Raw genomic sequence first — 20,314 nt, forward strand, 5'->3', positions numbered from 1 at the left:
TGTTGCAAGTTCCAATTTATAGTAAGCAGAAACAAGCAGAAACAAGCACTGCTATTGGTGGTAAACTACTAAATCCAAACTTGCTGCTTTATGCTGATTATTTGCTGCTTAAATAGCTCAGTGAATCTGCATTCATTTAACATAGAGAAAACTCCAACAGTCCCATGGACAACCTGCTAGCTGTAGGAATTCCAGTGTGCTTGACAAGGTTAAGAACACTCCACAATGATCATGAAGTCCAGCTCCTAACCCCAAACAGAACAATTTAGAAGCTAAACAATGTATATACGAGTGTTGTCCAAATGCTTCTTCAACACACAGGCTTGGGGCCATGACTACTTCCCTAGGGAGCTTGTTCCAGTGCTTGACCACCTTCTCATTTTGGCTCATATTTGAGGAAGACTGTGTAAGATTCTATACAGAAGTTGTTTTGAACAGTACATTACATAGTGGTAAAAATGGTTTCACAGGTCTGGGTTAGGAGGAAACATGCAAAGAAAGAAAAACACACAAGCAGGGTTGCTTCATTTTTATTTACTTTGCAAACATTTTCCCATGTGATTTAAATGCCAAGAGCTAACTAAGATTATTAGGTGCTGACTGCTTTTTTGTGATGAAGCTTTTTGCTAATAGGTTCTTCTTCCAGGAATAAAGACCACTGGTTTGCTAAGGTGTCCCAGGTTAGGGAAGTACAGCTGCTAATTTCACCTCAATTAGACTGTATTTACAACAGTGCATCTTACTATTATTCCACAAAGGATGAGATTCTCTATCTGAAATTCTTCTACTCCCTGGCCCACACCAGGATCTCACTCTTTCAGTATTAGGGGTGCCTTCACCTGTTCGGCCACTTCTTTCCCCATCAGTGTTTCAACAATGGCCAACCCAAATTCAAAGCTGGTACCAGGACCGCGGCTGGTGAGGATGTTCCCATCTTTCTCCACACGGCTCTCAGAGTAGTTGTAGTGTGCTTGGGGAGGACACACAACACAAAGAGGGTCAGTCTCCAGCAGAGTGCCCACACACAGTTCAGAGCATAGACCTGCCTGCCAGGACACTGCCACTTGCTGCCTGTAGGCCCAGATGGCAGTTAGCATGCAGTGATAATGGCATCATGCTTCATAGGAGGACCCAGCCTGCCTTGGGTTCTGCACCCCTGCGCCTCTGGAATGAAGCAGCTCTTCACTGCCTGCGGTCCTCAGAGGAAAAAGGCACACAGCAGTATGGGAATGCACCTCTGGATTCTATAAGCTCATCAAGAAGTGCTCACTGTGCCCGTCAGCTCCTGTGAGGTTACTTTTGGAAGTCACTTTTGTGTAGCTGTTCAGTCTTCTTTTTTCCAAAAGCATGCAGAGGGAACTGGAGGAACCCTGCCATCTCCTGCTCACCTTCAGACTTGTTAATGGTCACAGAATGACTTAGTACTTCACCACCTCTTCCTTCAGGTATGAAAAGGAAGTGTGGACCCATGAGCTGTTCACAGCATGAAAGCACTATTCATGGAAGAGCAGGAAAGGTGCTACTAGGGTTTGCTGCTGGCAGCCTCCAAAAGGCAAGAGATGGCTCAGCCTCAAGAGGGTAATGGGGAAAAAATGCTCCTAGTATGACAGCAACAGTATATTTTTCCCAAGGATGAGAATGTCAACAGAGCCCTCTATTTTCAGGTTAAGCAGACTTGGAAATACAGTCTTACCATATTCAGTTGAATTGTGATTATATTCAGGAAAGTACTATGGAAATTCAGAGATACAAAATACAATACAAAAGCTATTTTCCTTTCTTTAAACCAAGGTTTCCACTAAAAAATAAATTAAACCTGAGAAGGGTTCAGAGAGAAACTTGGAAAAGTCAGTACATACCTCCATTCATCATCTTATCTTTGGCCAAAGGATGTGTTGTGACTTTACTCCCAAACCCTATGCCATGTGCCAGAAGGGCAGTAGGACCTGTAAGGACACAAAGCTGCATCAGTCAGGAACTGCTCCCTGCTACAAACACATGTTTAACATGTTTAAGAACATATGTTCGGGCACAAGGCCCTCAAGCGGCCAAAGCTCACTGTGGACAGACTACTTTCCATAAAACTGATGCCAGCCATATCTCTGAAGCAAAAGGCCTCAAAGAGAACACAGCTGGATAATCCCTCCCAATCTATCACACAAAATGCCCTATGCAGAGAAATACACAAAGAAAAGAGAAGGCTTAGGGAGCACCCAATGCACACAGCATCCAACATGTGATTGTGCTGTCTTTGAAGAACACTGGTCACTTCACATCCAGATAATACATTTTATTGAACACTGCTTGAAACTAGAAGAGGTTAACAAGGTCCTTTTACTTCATGACCTTGTTAAACCTTGAATTCAGAGACTTAACAGATAAAATTTCATTTGATCAAGTCTTTACATATTGCAGTTGTGTGTCAAACAGTTTTTTGGACAGATGATGGACTAACTGCTAGGTTTTTGATTTTAGCAGTCTTTCCCTTTCCTTTTCATACTTCCTTCTTGGCCTGAATTGAGGAAGGACTTTAGGTCAAGAAGTCTTAGGTCATCTGACCAAAAAATCCTTACGGAAATTCAAAAAAAGCCTGAAGGGAGAATGTGCCTAAAGTGAATTTCATTTCTGTACATTCAATTTGCTTCAGATACAGTCTGGGAAATAACCTTCTTTGTGTTATGCTGGAATCAGGTCTAAAAATCATACCTAAATAAACTGTGCTGATTACAAGAAAAGGCCTTTATTGGGCAACCATGAATTTGAGATTGTTCCGCAAGAGAGGGAGATGGAGAAGCAGAATACTGACATAGCCAAGGTCAAGAGTGTTCACGTCTCTCTATGCATTTCATCTAACTGAAGAAAGCAAAAAAAAACCCCAGCAATGTACCAGAAAGCACTCCACAAACACACTCTGTTAGCCTGTCTTTTACACACTCATTGCCACTTTCCTTGTTCTCAGCTGCAGGTACCTAACCCAGCCCCTTAGTTCAGTTGCAAGCACTGGCAATTGTTCATCTTGCTTTGTTCCATACAAATCTTACAAAGGAATGGACTGGATACCGAGCTGTGCAGAGTATGTAAGTAGACAACCCTCTCCTCAGGGTAATTCCATCTTTTACTACCACAGAGATGAGGAAGGATGAGCCTGTAATCCTATATGTACAGCCTTCCTTCTGAAGTTAAAGGGCAGGAGAGGAGATGTGAGATAAATTTATAGCAACGATGTCCTGCCAGTACTGTGTCCTCACAGAAAGATCACCAGAATAAGCACATATTTAGTACAAAATCTCAGCATGTCACCTTTTACTTTTTATTTTAAATACAACTGCTTGGAAAGAACTAGATGCCAAGAGAACTTGCAGGTTAAGTGTTCACAGGAACTCAGAGATTCTTCTATTACATTTAGCTGCTGATGGGTGCATGTATAGTACAAATCCCTGCTACTCAATTCCAGGAATACAGATTTCTAAGACAGGAAACTGTCTGCATGCCCCCTCAAAATATCCAAATGCTTTACAAATCAACACACCTTGTTAACCCACCTGCACAGATGGCAGCAATCAGGCCTTTTCTGCTTTCCTGGTCCTTCAAAATTTCCTTCACAGCAGGAGACTGCATGAAGAGATCATTTCACAAGTCATTGTTTGGGGTTATTTGAAACATAGCTGATTTTTTTTCCACTGCAAATTCCTGAACAAGTTTTACAAAGAAAACCAGCTGACAGCTCCCCATCCTGCCTCACAACAGAGGCCAATGAAAACACTAAGAAGGAGAAAACCTGAAACCTGTAAATACTTGTCCCACAAGGCATGAGCAAGGAAACCAGAAGGCACTGCAAGGAAGTACTGGGCCCATGACAAAGCTAGTTTAATCCATAGTTATAGAAAGTTGCTGCTTAAAATCTTTGCAAGGCAAATAAGAAAGATTCATGAGATACCTCCAGTCTCTACAGTTCTAAGAAGATTTATATGGAATACTTGACTCATATTCCAGGGCTTACAAACTGTGTGATACCATCTAAATCCTATCTGATAGATCAACTCGTTTGTCCGCCTGCCTTCCACAAAGTATTTATACTACCACTACAACAATTTGGCACCAGAGACAGAATTCTTGAGCAGAGTCCTGTGGGTTCAGCCTGGTTTATATTTCATGGAATTACATCTTCATTTGCAACTGTTTCATCTTCATATGATTATGAACAGAGATGTTTTCCCACAATACAGAGCACCCTTCCATTTTTATGCTGCTTAACTAGGTATTCAAGAATTTACCCAGTTCTCCCACCTATATGTTGAGAAGAAAGGCTTAAGACAATTAGTTTCCTGATTCATTCAGAAGATAAACTGAATCTGCAGAATTACTAAGCAAGTGTAGACCACCCACTACTCACGAGGATGCCCATAAATCTTTTATGATACCAGAACTTTACCTCTGACAAGTTTTGAGCTCCAAGGTTACCCCCAGGAAGTACCACAACATCATAAGGTCCCTAAAAAAAAATGGAAGATAAAATTATTCTGTTGAAGAGAGGCTGGTACATAGATTACACTGGTTTAAGGCCACTACAGGTGAGTGGAGTGAGAAGCAAAAGGATCTACCTTTCTTCCACTGAAAAACACTTTACAATCAGAGAACCAGTTCCAGTCATGGAATAAAATACTATTTCCTGTTCTAGGAAGAGCATATTATTGACAAAGCCTGTCACAGAACTACCTTTTAAGCCAAGTGAATTTGCTTCGGCAAGCAAATGGCAGCTCTTGCATTGTAAGGACAAGTGGTTTTGCTATAATCTTAATGCACAGGTCTAATTACAGCATCCTTTAGCTTCTCATCTGAACATTTCTGCTGGTTTTGCTTGTTTGGCTGACTAACATGCAAAACAAAGTTCTATGTTTGATGCTTTGCAAAACCAAATGCTTGTGCAGAATGAAATCTGTTTGACCCTAACATGTTATGAAACAGGACATCACTGAAGGGGAGCACTGCGGGATGTACAACTCTGTGATTTACTACTGCACAGAGCTACTATAACATGCACCATATTTCTAAAGGTATTGCATAAGCTTTCTGAATTCCTCTGAAACTGTGAGGAATGTTGGCCATTATATTAGATCAGGATGACCAACCTCTTTTCTGGCATCTTCAAGACTGGCATCAGGGCAAATGAAGACATCTCGACTGCACTGTACTGGTTCTTTTCCTGTGAGGCCTGCAACAGTCACCTTGATCTAACAGAAGAATATTTGTATCATTACAATTCAAGAACTCGGGAACTGTACTTATCTGTTAGTTTAAGTATAACACAGAATAAGCAAAGCACTACTGAAAACTGTCAAGAACAGGGAACACTTAACCTTCCCCAAACCATGATTAAATCCAAATGTACAAGGTAAGTAGTGATTTCACCTAAACATTAACAAATACCTCTAATAATTCAACTTTTCAAACAGGACATTTAAGAATATCTGATCCCATGGGATTTAAATAACACAACCCAGGAGAGCTGGACTAAGTAGACCAGATAATGAATTAAAAGTCTCTTTGCAGGCTCAAGCCATTCTCAAACACACTTATGGCATCTTCAGTTTCCTCCCCCGACTTCTAGATCCCTGGTTATAGTATCACACAGCTCATATTCACTAAACAAGCAGGCAAGCTTGTTTTTCTTATGGCAGCCAAAATGGGGAGTATATTAATGGAATGACAAGCACAGCAGGAGCAAGTAATTTTTATTTTAGCCATTTCTATATATGTGAAATCGGTGTGTTTATGTTAAATCTTATTTTCATACCTAATCAGATGACACCTCTACAGCTGCAATAGTAACAAAGAGCATGAGGAATCCCTCCAAACAGAACTCCAGTTAATACCAGGGTTTTAAACGTAGCTCAAGAAAAGCTATGTAATATCATGAGCTGTAATGCAGAGTTGTTCAGACCCCTACAAAAGAAAAGCACGCCCTGCCACTGTGTGTGGCAGTAGCTGTGTTTTCTGACAGAGTAAGATTTACTTGAGACATCTGTTCTACTCTACATGATGTTTGTATTTTAAAAGGCCATCTTTTGCACAAATGTCACTTGTCATGCACGCTTATCTGGGCCAGAGCACACATATAAGGTAACAGTAGGAAGACACATTTACACTTTATGCAACAGGCTACACCTTGAGCTCCTCGCAGCGAACATCAACTTGAGGCAAAGATTTTCTTTTGACCAGGCACTCACAAAAAGCTTTTCACTGTCTGCATACTCACCCCAGCTCTTCTCATAACATCAGTGGGGATTACAGTTTCCATTTCCTCTGCCCCTTTTGCTAGAATCACCAATGCTCTTTTTGAAGCCATTATCTTCAGTGGTTGTTATCAGATGAGATGGTTGTGAAGGGAAGAGCTGAAGGGAGGGGAAACAGAAAGAGACACAGTGGTTAGAAGGCAAATCCTCTACTACAAATCCTTCCAGAGATTTTACAGTGAGTTCTTTGCATTTTTGCATTCTCTTTCATTTAAGCCATCTCAATGGTTCACTAACTTCATATTCATAGCAATCCCACTTAAATAAAAATCTTTTTACAAAGAATGCATTATGGTATTGAGGGATTAAGGCATTTGTGCAGTAGGAATCACAGCACATCAGCATCAATGGCCTAATCAAGACTTTGCATGACTGAGTGTGCCAGAGAGCAGGGCTCAAGGTGGGTGGCAAAACTGTTTTCAGTTTGCACGCCCTCACTCATACCCAGACTACTGACTCCTACCCAGGTCAGCATTTACAGAAAGGGCTTCCATGAGCTTTGACCTCATATCTGGTATTTAGTTTCCACGCAGCATGAATAAAAAGTTTCCAGTGACTTGTAATGAGTTGACCCTGCAAAACCTCAGTAACAGATTTTTGTGGGTATGTCACAGTTCTGTGGGGGAGAAACATGAGTGCATGTGTGATGGGGGAGCAGAGCACAGAATTTAGCCAATGGAACAAACTAGACTTTTTTTTAGCTCCTAAATTCAAGTTCATGTCAATGTCCAGATTTCCATTTGCAGGTTAAGTTAAAGTAACTTTACAAACTTATACTTTCTGACAGAAGACTGTGAAAGCATCTGTGATTTAAGCAGGCGTTTTACAGGTCATCCACCCTATGACACAGGACTTTTTTTCCCCTCTATGTAGGGACTTTCCTTCCGGAAATGCAAGTAGTGTCTGGGAACTCTTCATAAAATGAGATGCACATTTAGTTGCCTACTTGAAAGGAACACATCTCCTCATCCTGCTTCACCTTCATCTATTTCCAGGTTCACTCCCTGCTGTTTTCCTCATTCAGAAAAACACTATTTCTAAAATGCAGCAATATAGAATCATAGAATAATTCAGGTTGGAAAGGACCTTAAGATCATCCAGTTCCAACCCCCATGCCATGAGCAAGGCCAAATACACAGCAGAACACCCTATAGCATGCAGAACCAGCCCAAGCAGGCTAATGCAGTGTGACAAACCCTATTTTTTAGGGTAGCTTTATGTACTGTCAACACAAAGCCAACTGAACAAGTACAACAAAATCATAAGTATTAGCAATAACTTCAGGATAACATGGAACTTTTTAGCAATTCATCTTGAAGTATATGTTGATTTACAAAATTCATTTTCATGAATTTGTATGGACACATCTGAATTAATCCATAAATATGCCTGAATTTAACTACCCACCAACAGACATCAATAGCCATAATGTGGAAATACTGCATTTGCTTTTTATCCCAGCAAAACACTGTAGATCATGGTTTGTATCTCTCTCTCATCAGTTCTGTAGATGCAAACAGGCACTTGATCCTGAAAGCTTTTCTCCTTCCCCTAATCCAGCAAAATGCAGTCTCTCCCTACTGCCCCATAACATTTACTGTAAAACACTGGCAAATTCTTGAGCATTAGTACTGCTCTTTACCTGGGTGCATATGTATATAGCTGCCATGCTGTCTACACTACCAGGGCAAGAATGTTTTCAGAGCTGACAGAACCAAATTACATTGTCATAGCAGCCACCCTGTTTTAATCAGAACACAAAGCGTCCGTTTCCTTCTCAGTGCCAGCACATGCTCGGGCTACCTGGAACCTTCAAGCTACGCACACTCCCCCCACGGGGTTACATGCACATTTCTCTAGAGGGTGACTTCTGGCAGTTAAATCACAAACCCCAAGATGGCTTTAAAGCAATCACACAATGCAGTGTCTCGAGCAAACTGCCGCAGAAAGGGAAGCTTTAACGCTGACCAGTTCAGCTGATCCCGGGGAAAGGCCACGGCCCTACATATTCATGTTTATTTTAGGGCACGGCGCCATGCGACGCAGCGGGGATTTCAGCCGATCAGGAGCAGGGGCACAGGGCCAGGCTGCAGGGCCTGCAGGACCAGGGATCAGGAGCAGGGGCACAGGGCCAGGCTGCAGGGCCTGCAGGATCAGGAGCAGGGCACAGGTCCAGGCTGCAGGGCCTGCAGCCGCACGGAGCACAGAGGTCGGGAGGCCTGGTCCCTTAACGCCAAGCAGGCGGCCTTCCCCCCGGCCCACCGCAGCGCCCGCTCGGGCAGGCCTCAGGGCCCCATGCACCCCCTGCGCCACCGGCACGGCCCTGCGGGGCCTGCTCCGGGGCCTGCTCCGGTCAGAGCCGCCGAGCCCATGGTGTGACGCGGCCCTCGCAGGCGGCCAGAGCAGCGGCCGGGACTCACCTCAGCCGTGGCGCGGGAGACTGCAGGAGCCCCCGCCCCAGCCCCGCCTCCCGCTCGGCGCCGGGCCCGCCCCCTTCTCCCGCTTAACCCGGTTCTCTGCCGGTGGCCCCGGCACTCGCCCGTCCTCCCTCTCCGCTTGCACAACGCTCTGGGTTTGTCCTTATCCCATCAGCTTGGAGCAGCTTCAGAGCCCCCCGCCGTGACCGTGTCACCCTCCTACAGCAAGGGGAGTACGTACCTTCGACAGGAGCTGCCGCTGCTGTTCCTCAGCAGCCCTCGCACCCCCAGTGCTGAACCAAGCTCTGCCTAACCGGCACCCATTCCCGGGACCGCGGCTCCGGGGCAGCCTCCCCCGGCTCTGGGAAGTTTCAGTATTGTGCAACAGACCGAGCTGCTGACTGGGCCCATCAGAGCCGCAGCGGCCCCGTATGTCACGGGGCAGGGCCTCTCGGGGGGCTTTCCTAAGCTCCTGTTCCCGGCTTGGGGGGGTTTACGCCAGCTGCCCATACCGGTACCGGCTGGCTGCCCTGTACCACAGCTCCGCTGCGGCCGCCGGCCCGTTACACCCCACCCCGGAGCGCCTCCGCCCGCCTCCCGCTCCGGCCCACAGCGGCCAGCACCGCCCCCGGGCACGCGCCCGCGCAGGAGGGGCGGGGATTGGCCACGAGGAGCCTCAGGGGGCGGGGCTTAGCGGCCGGGCACCGCCCCCGCTAGCGGGCCGTGCGCAGCAGACGCCCCCTCTCCGGTGTCAGCCCCCGGGCCGGTACCCGAGCACGGCCGTGTGGCCGCAGCCGTGTCTGCCCGTGCCCCGCCAGCCGCGCTCTGACCCTCGCCTTCCGGGGGCAGGGCCCGGCCGGGCTGGCGAGGCACGGCGGGGATTCCATGCAGGACTCACCGGGAAGCCCCGATGGGGACCGGCGAGCGCTGCCCGGCAGCGCTGAGAGGGCTACGGGCTCTTCCCGGAAGAACCGGGGGTCGCGCTGTTGGGCGGGGGGGTAACCGGAAACCCCCCCCAGGCCGGGGGTTCCCAGCCGCCCCCGAGTGACGCAGCCGGTCCCCGTGGGGGCGGCCCCCTAAGGGCCTGCACCAGCGGCCCCGCTCTCAGTGCCTGGGGCCGCGCCGCCGCGCACGGACCCTATGGGAGCGTCGGGAGCGCGGCCGCAACTGGCGCTGCTGCCGGCAGCGGTGCTGGCGCTGGCGCTGAGCCCGCAGCCCGCGGCCCCGGTGCCGTGCGGCACTGACTGCCCCGCGGGTGAGGACCGGGCCAGGCTGGGCAGGGGCTGGCTGGGAGCGGCCCCGCTGCAGCCCGCCTGTCTCCGCCCGCAGGTACGTTCGTGGCGAGCGCGGACTGCCGGCGGGCAGGGAGGTGCCTGCCGTGCCCGCCCGACACCTTCTCCAGCGAGGCGGGACTCGACGTTTGCACCCTGTGTCGGAAGTGTGAAGGTACCGGGCGGGGTAACAGATGGGGCCGTCGGTTGTCACGGCCCCAAGAGTGACAGTGGCACTGTCAGAACAACGCGGGGCTTCTCGCTGAAGCCACCAGCACAGTTGTTGTAAGCGCAGAGGTCCCGAGCAGGGACAGACCTGAGCGCACAGGTAACCTAAACCTTGCTTCTGCCGTTCAGGAATATTCAGGTATTTAAAAGAATGTACCTCAAAAAGTGATGCTGTATGCACGTGCAAGGAGGGGTACCGCTGCAGTGGCGACGGCTGCTCCCGCTGTGCCCGGAGCTGCAGCGTGGGCCAGGAGAACACCAGGAGTGGTAAGGCTGCCTTTCCCCACCACCAGATTCACTGCTGCCTCTTGCACTGCATGGGAACAATTAGAGTAAGGACCTCACTAGATAAAAGCTGCCACTGCCACTGCTATGAACAGTTTGCACGGAAGCAGGCAAACCCACAAAACTGTAGCTCAAATTGTACACTAATGAGTTCCCGTCGCATGAAGGCTCTTTTGTCATCATGTGGGAAACAGATGGGAACTCCAAGATTCAGACATGATTGTGACATCCTGTGCCAATAACCTGGGCCTGTAGTGACTACCATACTGGTCCATAGCTCACACTGGCCTCGCATACTTAGAGCAGCTTATGGAATAGTAATTATGATCCACATTTGTATAATTACTGTACAAGCAGGCAAAAATGTTTCATATGTCTATTTAAATGCTTACGTTGTACAAGTTTACACATCCTTGTCTGTTGAAGGTTGCCAGGCTTGCCGTTATGGAACTTTTAATGATCAGCCTGATGGCTCCTGTAAAAACTGGACCAAGTAAGTCATGTAAAAAGTAACTGCTACAGCTATTACATTTGGACTGGAGTTTTTTGCCATGGTTTTGGTTTGTGGGTTTGTTTGCTTTGGGTGTTTTTTGTTGTTGTTTTGGGTTTTGGTTGTTTTTTCCCCTTCTCCTCCTGTTTTGCTTTAAATGTCTTTTAGGTGCTCTGCAAACCAGGTCCTGGAGCCTGGAACTGCAGCAAAAGATGTCATTTGCAAACATGCTTCAGATAATCCCACTTTAGTCACTACTCTATCTACCACGGCTCCTGCAATTCCATTTTCTATCCCTGTGCCAGGTGAGTCATTGTTAATATTGCTTATAGAGCTAAAGAATTATGACTTACTTTGAAACATTCTATAGCCCTCACCTCATTTAAGCAAGAGTCTGTCCTTTGTTCATTGCCAGTGTTGCTGACTTATCTAGAAGCAGAGTTGGAGACAAAGTTTTCAGCTGATTCAAGGGCAGTAGGACTCTGCTCTGTAACACTTCTTAGAGAATACTGTTTGCTTCCTAGGCAAGGACCTCCAGATGGACATTGTCAGAGTCTCTCTTGCTGTAGCTGGGCTGTTGTGTATAGTGTTTCTGCTGCCTTCATGCATCTGCTTCAGTATCTGGCAGAAAAAGAAACTACATGCTGTCTTCAAGGAAAGTAAGAGAAATACTCTTCAGTTTTTACTGTTGAAATCAGAAATCCAGTTTTTTTAAATGCTTTCAAAGATAGTTGAAAAGAGTTGTGGGGTTTTTTTGGCCTTGTAAGTCAGAAACATTTGCTCTTTTTCTTTAGTGCATACAACATCTGAACGGTCAATTCAGGAAGATGACACCTGCAGCTGCCGCTTCCCTGAGGAAGAACAAGGTGAATATAAGGATTGTGGCAAATCCACAGAATTCAGAGATCTTTTGGTGAACTAGGAACTGGACTGTCCAGGTCATCCACATTGGAATTTCCTTTTGGAACAGGAACCTGTTTATATAAATAGAGGGTATCAGAACTTGTGAATTTCCAAGGGTTAAACTGCAGCCACTGAGGGAAAAGTGGATCTTTTCCATCTCTCAAAAAAGAAATAAAAAATACTTTTTTTTTAAAAAAAAAAGCTCCAGTTTGCTGACTTTATTTTAGAACTAAGAATTGTGTTTCTAAGAAGTGGTACTTGATCTACATGTAGTAAAAGTCTGTAGTCAGAACAAGTAACAGAAAGGTGCAATGGGTTTGTGGTCCCTCTTATAAATGGTGCCTGAACCAACACTTGTGGTCTCTCCTACCACTTCCAGCCATCATGCTGGGGGTTGAGCTCCTCTTAAAGATTGGCTCAAACCCAACAGCCTTGGGTTTCATGTGCAAATAGACAGACCTCATTTCAGATCACATCAGCCCTAAAAGCAGATACCTGGCCTGACCACTGCACACCTTATATGTAGGAGAGAGGAAGCCATAAAGATTTAGAGCTGTGAAGTGTTCCATAACAGCTCTCATCTCCTGTTGTATTACACTGATAGGCTTCAGAGAGGCAGTGGAAACAGTGAAAAAAGCTGTGGTTGACTTGGTCTTACCAATAAATGTTACTGTGCAGCTAGACTGCACCACCTTCAGCCCTACATCATTCAACTCTGATCTTTTAGGCAAAGCAAACATTCTGTACCTTGCAGATGTGATACATGTCTGGTACTATTTTTAAAACCTTTCCAACCTCAGGGTTACAACATCAGACACTATCTTTGATCAATTTCAATTACTGTTACTTTCATCTTCGAGAGAAAAAAGAAATGCATGTTTGAGTCATGGCATTCACAACATTTGTGACCTTCTACAAAACCAAATAATTCATTTCTTCAGTAAGTGTTATTAAAAAAATAGAATGAAAACCCACCAATGTGTCACGTAAAGGGCGATTTTCCCCTCTGTGTGATTTCAGCTTGGAGAATGCTCTTCTGTTTGAAGAATGACAGCCCATCTCTCTACACAGCAGATTACAATAACAGGTTAGTTTCACCAAGCCACATTTCCATATTTTTATAAAATTGTATACAGTAAATATAAACCCGTATGTCAGAAAATATATTGAAACCTGAACTGTGAACTTTTTATCTCTAGCCCAAGTCTTCTCTTCATTAGTACCTTCAACCATGAAAACTAGGTGACTATTATGTCAAGTTCACAAACTTAAAGACATGAACAGGACACAAGCAACCTTCCCACCAGTGCGTAATATCTTAGGATAAAATAGTTCTGCTTGTGAATAGTTTCTAATCCACACATATGGTATGAGAACTGACATCTACATTCTGTAAGAACACTGAAACATCCAGTGTTTTCTGCTTGGAAAAGAGACAGCAGTTGGAATTCTACATTTTGTTAGTGCTTTCTGTATATGCTCCAAAGACAGTGCAACCCCTTTTTTTTTCCCTTTCCTGTACTTGAAGCAAAGTCAAGGTACTTACTGAACAGTCAGGTGCTCATTACAACAGCTTTTCCAGACAGTTTGATCTTGCTGTTTTATACGAAAGCTTCAGGAGTGGCCTAAAATTCCCATGAATCAAAACAAAGCCTGTGGAAGGGAAACCAAAAAATCCTGAGTAGTGTAGATTGATTTCTGAGTATAAGGGACACATTACACCAAAACTGGCTTTCTGAATTGTTTCAAGGGATAGTCATTCACAGAAAGGAAAGACATTCTGAATAAAACATCAGGAGCAATCCTCCTGTCAAGCAACGGATTATGTGGATAATTCAAACGTGCACCTTGGCTTCATAGGAGCTTTTATTGAACAGATTCTTTAATACCTGAACAAACTTAGCAGTTCATGTGGAAATAATGAAGGATCAGTCCTTCTAACTGAGCTCCAAGAGTTGTCCACTCTCTGTGCATGTCTCAAATCTTTCTTATTCATTTTATAGCAAGTAAAAAAGGAACCAGGAATGCCAGGATGCCTCTGAAACCACCTGGGTGGTTGGGATGAGGTAACAGGCCAGATGCAAGTTTTTGCATTTCCATTTGTTTTTCTTGGAAGTCAGAAAATGTCCTCTTAGCCAGACTGTGCAGAGGCCTGGGTGATGTCAGGTGGAGTTCTGAAGGCATGGAAAAAGGAGACAAATCCTCTTTATAGATAAGTTTAAGCAGGGGAGCCTGCTGCTTTTTTATTGCTTCCAGAACCAGCACCATTTCTTAGCATAGTTACTGACATCAAAACTGTTTGTTGCAAGTCTTGGCTTTGTAATTTTTTGCGCGTTGTGTGGGTAAGGAAAACAAAAGGGTTTCTGCCTTCACCTCCCTCTCTTCTACAGGCATCTGTGCATCTGGATGACTGAGACACTGAAACAATAATACGTCCTCTCAAACACACAAACATCATACCATTTTTTCAAAGCAGAATATGATGTCTTGTTTTCAGTCCTTCTATCAGATCCTTTATCTGATCTTTGTCTTCTATGATAATCATTCTGATATTAAGATTAATGATCTGAAAACCTCCTTAGGAGAGGTCCACTCTGAAGAAACTTAACACATGGAAAACAGTATTAAACAGGGAACTTGTATCACTCTTGCTTGCATTTTAAACAGGTGACTAAAAGTCAAGGTAAATTTCACTATTAATACAATTCAATCTTATTCCCTCACCAAGTGTTACCACAGTTACTCTCAGCTATGAACAAGCCTTCCCTGATATAGTGCTCTCTTCAGAGTCTATCAAAGGAGGTTCTCCATCCCACAGGTTTGTCGTAGCTCTGCATCAGGAACAGATGGCTGAGCATCCTTCCATCCCTGGAATGAAAAAGGTTGTTGGATACCATCATTACTTTCACTGTAAATAAGAACTTTTAATACCATGTACAAAGAAAATGGAAATTCCCTCTAACCTCAATTTGGCAAGAGTTTATTATGATATCACCTACTCTTTCCTTTCACCTTCTAGTTCCTGGGTGCCTGCCAGTTAAAGCAGCAGACTATTCCTGCAATACTCTGAAGCAACCTGGATTGTATTTTAATGAAAAAAACCCAAACCACCTGCTGAACACCAGCTGAAATCAGGGAAAATCTCTCCTGTTTGTATTAAGAAAATAAATCAGGTTTTATTTGATTTACCAAGTGCAAACCCCCATAGAAAGACACCTACTTCAATTTAAGGATCTTAAACCTGTTAAATCTACTGTCAGTTTACATAAGCCAAGCTGAAACAAGACATTTCAAAGCTGAAACAGAATGTCTGAGTTACCCATTTAAGTCAGTTTTAACCCATTACATTAGCTCACTTTTCTCCTGGAGACAAGCACTGCAGCAGGTTCAGAACAAACACAATTTTAGACAAACGAGATGAAGGTGGATGGAGAGGTGAACGAGGCACTTTCCTTTAGCTACAACACCATAGAGCTGAGAAACATTTATATTTAAAACAAAATATACTAATATTCACAGCATTGCTATTTTTATTCTTTCCACGTAGAACATGTATAAACCATCTAGCCTGAAGAGAACACAATCCAGGCAAGGGGAGGAAAAGGTATCACACTGCTTTTACCCAGTACAGCTCTATACAAATTTTAGAGCAACTCAAAGATTAGAACACAATTCCAAAGAACATGCACTTACATACCTAAAGCAAATTTACCAAAGTATCTAGACCATAACATATTAATCTGGAATGGAAAGTACAGTGAAAAGGTGTATGAAAAGAGTGGTGGCAGGAAACATTATTGACTCCAAAGGAGCTGCAACATTGCACTTGAGAACCAGAGTTTAACCAAGCTCCAGTGTCACCAGAAGGCCTGAGGTTTCCCCTCCCCAATTCACATTATCAGTATTACAGCCACCCTTAATAATGCATCTCTTTGAACTGCTCTGGGACACCTCAGTAAGTGCAGTACCATAGACAGCAGAAGCGTAACCATGGAACATGCCTGATGGTTCCCTCATAATTAGGATCTCTAATAAGATAAAAGGAACCTGCTGTTTTGTTCTTTAACTTGAAAGTTAGAGGATTTGAAAATCTGAACAGGCAGTCAGGAAGCCACTAGATATAACAATAGCATATTCTCTTGTCATTGCATCTCACTATGTCTGCTCTCATCAACAGGGTAGGCTACAATCAGAACACTTCTCACATGGAACAGTGAGGCTGGAACATGGAACATTTCCATGCTTTTCAAAAGGGATTAAATGTGCCTCAGAGAATTACAGAACAGGAAAAGGACTTACTGTGCTGTGGCACTACTAATTATCCTCCTTGTATAACTGTTTCTGAGCCTTCTCCCAGCCATTCCTAATGACACAGAAAGAGATCATCATGTAAATAATACATTCGTATGGCAGCAGAAATAAGCAGTAAAAGGAGCTGTTTTTGAGGCTTCCTGCACTACCCTACATCCACAGATTGTGGCTGACATTGGATTATTTCCTTCTAAGCATAAATTCTGCTTCTCTCATAGAGGTTTTTAGGTAAGCTATACAATATGATATGCATGCCCTCGTCTTTGTAAAGCAACCCACTTTCTCAGCTGAAAAGGCCAAGAATACAGCTGAGCAGTTACAAATAGCCAGAAACACCTCCCCATTACCCTCTCCAGCTTAAGGAAGGAGGATTGTCACAAGGACTAGTGGAGAAATGGATGAAAAGAGAGCAGGAACCACAGAATTGTTTAAATTGGAAAAGACACTTAAAATCACCATAAAGAGCATCTAAAAAGCTAGTTTGGGTGTTGGTTCTTTGCAAAAGACCTGGAGCGTTTCCTCTCCTGGTCTTACACATCTTTCACCTTCTGCTATGTGAGGAATCTTCTTAACCACTAAATAGCAGCTAAATAGCAACTTCAGAACGCTCATGTATCGCCAATCTGCCCTGGGAATTCTTGCAGGAAGGAGGACTTGGCTTCCATTACTAAGTTCCAGCATAGCAAGAAACATTCAACTTGCCAAATCAGAGACAAGGATCTGCTATCAGCTTCCTTCCCCTTTAATTCCTAATCCTGTTGATCACTCCCATCCGCAGGGACAGATTTCCTCTCCAGTCACATCAGACAAAGTCACCACAGAGAAAATCAGTTCATGATTGTAGTGGGAATTATTTGATAAAGTGGAATCCGTCTCCAACAGTGAAGGGAAGATTCCACATGGCTGCCTGCCAAGAAACATGCATTCATTTACAAAATAACCTTGAGAGAACTGCTTTAAAGATGCCCAATGAGACCTACGCCAACTTTCCCCCTGTTAAGTACACGTATTTGTCCTGGAATATGAATCACAGAGCCTGAAGAGATTCCATTTAATTAACAAAAAACCTCCAAGTAGGGAAGGATTAAAGGGATTATGCACTCGGAAAGCGAAGTAAAAAATTAAGTCTGCTTTTGTGAGCCATTCATTTACTGCCTACGCTGAGTAGGGCAGTTAAATGCCAGTGATCATTAGGATACCTCTTGGATTAGTCCATAGCTCCTGCCCACACACTGAACTTCTACAGAACTACTTGAAATTTGTCCTCTTGTATCAGTTGTGGGTACGAGAGTGACCCTGAGACTCTGTGGTGAATAAAATAAGTACACAAAGGTGAACATTTGAACAGGAAAATAAAGATAAGCATAAGGACACCTCTGCCAATATTGCCTTTGTTCCATGCCCTCTCTAGATGCAAGTTGTTTGCCTCTTGCTTTGCAGACAGTGAAACAAGGCCATCTTCAGGGACAGGAAACCCTTCATAGGTGTCCAATATCTGCACCCTGCAGTTGACAGGGTATAAAGTAGTTTCAAACAGGGAGATATGGGAGACACCTCTTATACTTCATCCATCTTTTGCAATTTGCTGCTTTAGTATTTCTGCACTTCTTCACTTTGAGGCAGAGCAAGACAGCAGCGTGGGCTGCCCACCCCCCATCATCCCAACTACTAAGAAAAGAATCAGCACTTCCCTGCTCTCATAATTGCAGTTTTAAAAATAAACTGCAATTGCATAGTTAGTTCCATTACATTTTTGGTGGAAGAAACCTGATTTCATGATCTGGTCTCTGCTCTTCTGTTTGCAGCTGCATTATCCACAACCTGACTCCCATGTGATGTGCTGTATTTCCAAGCTCCAGTCATGCCAGACTTACTTTCCTTCATGTCCAACAGTGTGAAGCTTCAAGTTTTCTAATTCTGGAGTGCTGAGAGGACAGGGATTTAAGGACCAGTTTGTCAAGCTTCACTTGGAGAATATACCCAGACTACAGTCTGCCAGCCCAGCAGGGCCAAAAATCAAGAGGGGTTTCCCCTCCCAAACTGGTGGAAACTCTACCACAATGGAGCAGTGTTTTAGCAGCTGCGATTCTCTACCAGAGAACTTTTAGACTACTTGCCAATTCTGCAGCAAAATACCTTCAGAAAGGCCTACGGACCTGCTGCCATCTTCTTCTACACACAGGTATGTATTCAGTGAAGCACACATACTCACCTATGCCCCTTCAGACCACCACAGAGCAAGGAAACCTAGGCCAGAACCTCTCAGAGATCCTGCTTAACTTTCAAAGAAACTCAGAAATGCTACTATGCATAGCCAAATACACCATGCAGTGCTATGTGATTCTACAGAACAGATACCACATGTGCTACATTACAGTTAGGCAGAAGCAGCATCTTCAAAGAAGGAAGTTAACTGCAAGCGCCCAAGGTACGGTTGTTTTTGTTCCTTTGATCTGCTGAGTCTCCCAACTGGCTGTTTTCTGCACACTCTAGAATGTGGAGTATACATAAAGCAATACAAAGAAATGGCAGGAAAAAGCCTTTTTGCACATACGATTTCACAATGATTTAATAATCACGTCACAAAGCTGAGCAATTAGCTAAAATGAGAAATTTTAAGTTAGTGTTAACAACTTTGGTGTTAATGAGGCCACAATCTGCTAAGGCAGCAGTGACAGTAAAGCAAACCCCCTCCCAAAAATGCCTCAATGATAGGCTAGACCCTAGCAGGGAAGCAAGCAATACTACAGGTATGTTTTTCTCTCACACCAGCCAATAAGTGTAACTCATTGATACAAGAGGTTAAGTTAAAAATTCTAGTAAAATTCGAGGAAGAGCTGGAAATTTATATCAGGCTCATCTGCAAATTACTACATTCAAGCCAAAAACCTACATCAGAAGTTAGACCAAGGAAAAGTCCCTCATACAAACGCTGCTGCTAAATCACATCTTCTCTGAAATTCCTGCTCTTGCCAACTGTCACAATATTGGACTAAAACAACAACTTACACTTGCTTATCATAATGCACTTTAAAACAGGGGAAAGAGCTTTTGCATTATAGATTAATTTAATCCTTCCTATTTCTGTATAATTTTGGTGGGTGGTTTTGTTGTGTCTTCAAGTTTTTGTGATTTCATCAGCAACTTCCTCTTCACAAGCCATCATTTTAAACTAAGAATAGCTGTTTCTTCTGATAATTAAGAATAATATTTTACAATAGGATAACACATACTCACTACTTAGAGTTTGCTCAGTAACTTACCTGGACTACTGCTGCTCTCTAATGTTACCCTGAGGCACCTGAAAGTCTTTGAGAATAAAACTTAAGTTTTGCTCACAAAATAGCTTTGATAAGAATTAAGTCAATTCCCAAGTTTTCAAAGTGCAATTCACACTTACGTCCCTCACCCGTGTGCTCAGGGCTTTGTACCTTTGTTTAGGATGAGCTGTTTCTTTGCTGTGCATGATGACGTGTGCACTGTCCCCTGAGGAAAACGCCTTTGACATTTTGGTAGAGGAAAGAGTGTCTAAGTGACAAGTTCAAATCTGAGTAAAGGCAATAAGCTGTGGGCAAGCTGCCCAACTTCCACATGACGCACTTCATGATGGCGCTAAGAGGCTGAGTCTTCCTTGAGAGAAGATAAAGGACATCAGTTGCTTGGGAAGAGTGCTTCATTAGCTTTCCTTGGAGAATGCTCAGAGTGAATATTGACAATGCCATTGTCATTGACAGTTCACTGAAGGAGAAGCATTGTACAGGGCATCCAGCACCAACAGTGAGATCATGCATCAAATCAGACCTAATTACTGTCTGCAGTTTTGGAATGAAGAGTTGTATGACTCAGATGAGGAGAGAGAATTCCTCTCTTGCTACTTCTCTCATAGGGAAGCACAGGGAAAGAAGTGCATAAAATACAGGAATTAGGTTAATTCTGTAGAGAAATTATTTTGTCATATCCATTCACTTTAGCAAAGAGAATTCCCGAGAAACAGGATCTGTAGTTCAGACACCTGCAGCATATGTTCTGTAAGTCAGTATTAAGACCTCTGTACACACAGGAAGACAGAGAAGCTTAGGTTAAAAGGACCTCTGCAGGTCCTCTCTTACCTCTCCC

At 44.1% G+C, this 20,314-nt stretch overlaps 2 protein-coding genes across 3 annotated transcripts; one reads left to right on the forward strand and one right to left on the reverse strand.

Moving 5' to 3' along the window:
- Positions 1-514: 514 nt before the first annotated feature.
- On the reverse strand, positions 515-9,093 carry PARK7 (Parkinsonism associated deglycase). 2 transcript variants are annotated; one of them, XM_034068386.1, is made up of 7 exons: positions 8,952-9,093; positions 6,257-6,392; positions 5,130-5,231; positions 4,433-4,492; positions 3,543-3,612; positions 1,860-1,946; positions 515-970 (listed from the first exon to the last, which is right to left on the reverse strand). In XM_034068386.1, the coding sequence occupies exons 2-7, from the start codon at positions 6,344-6,346 to the stop codon at positions 810-812; spliced, it is 570 nt and encodes a 189-aa protein (XP_033924277.1). In that variant the 5' UTR covers positions 6,347-6,392; positions 8,952-9,093; the 3' UTR covers positions 515-809. The 2 variants fall into 2 exon arrangements, with proteins under 2 accessions (XP_033924277.1, XP_033924276.1); XM_034068385.1 differs by lacking the exon at positions 8,952-9,093 and adding an exon at positions 8,714-8,770.
- Positions 9,094-9,475: 382 nt separating this feature from the next.
- On the forward strand, positions 9,476-12,078 carry TNFRSF9 (TNF receptor superfamily member 9). The gene is made up of 7 exons (XM_034068384.1): positions 9,476-9,965; positions 10,040-10,156; positions 10,339-10,476; positions 10,921-10,987; positions 11,153-11,289; positions 11,509-11,643; positions 11,779-12,078. Exons 1-7 carry the CDS (start codon positions 9,851-9,853, stop codon positions 11,904-11,906), a joined length of 837 nt encoding a protein of 278 aa, XP_033924275.1. The 5' UTR covers positions 9,476-9,850; the 3' UTR covers positions 11,907-12,078.
- The last annotated feature ends 8,236 nt before the right edge of the window (positions 12,079-20,314 follow it).

The sequence above is a fragment of the Melopsittacus undulatus genome, chromosome 12 (assembly GCF_012275295.1).
Source record: "Melopsittacus undulatus isolate bMelUnd1 chromosome 12, bMelUnd1.mat.Z, whole genome shotgun sequence".
In the NCBI taxonomy this organism is placed as follows: Eukaryota; Metazoa; Chordata; class Aves; order Psittaciformes; family Psittaculidae; genus Melopsittacus; species Melopsittacus undulatus.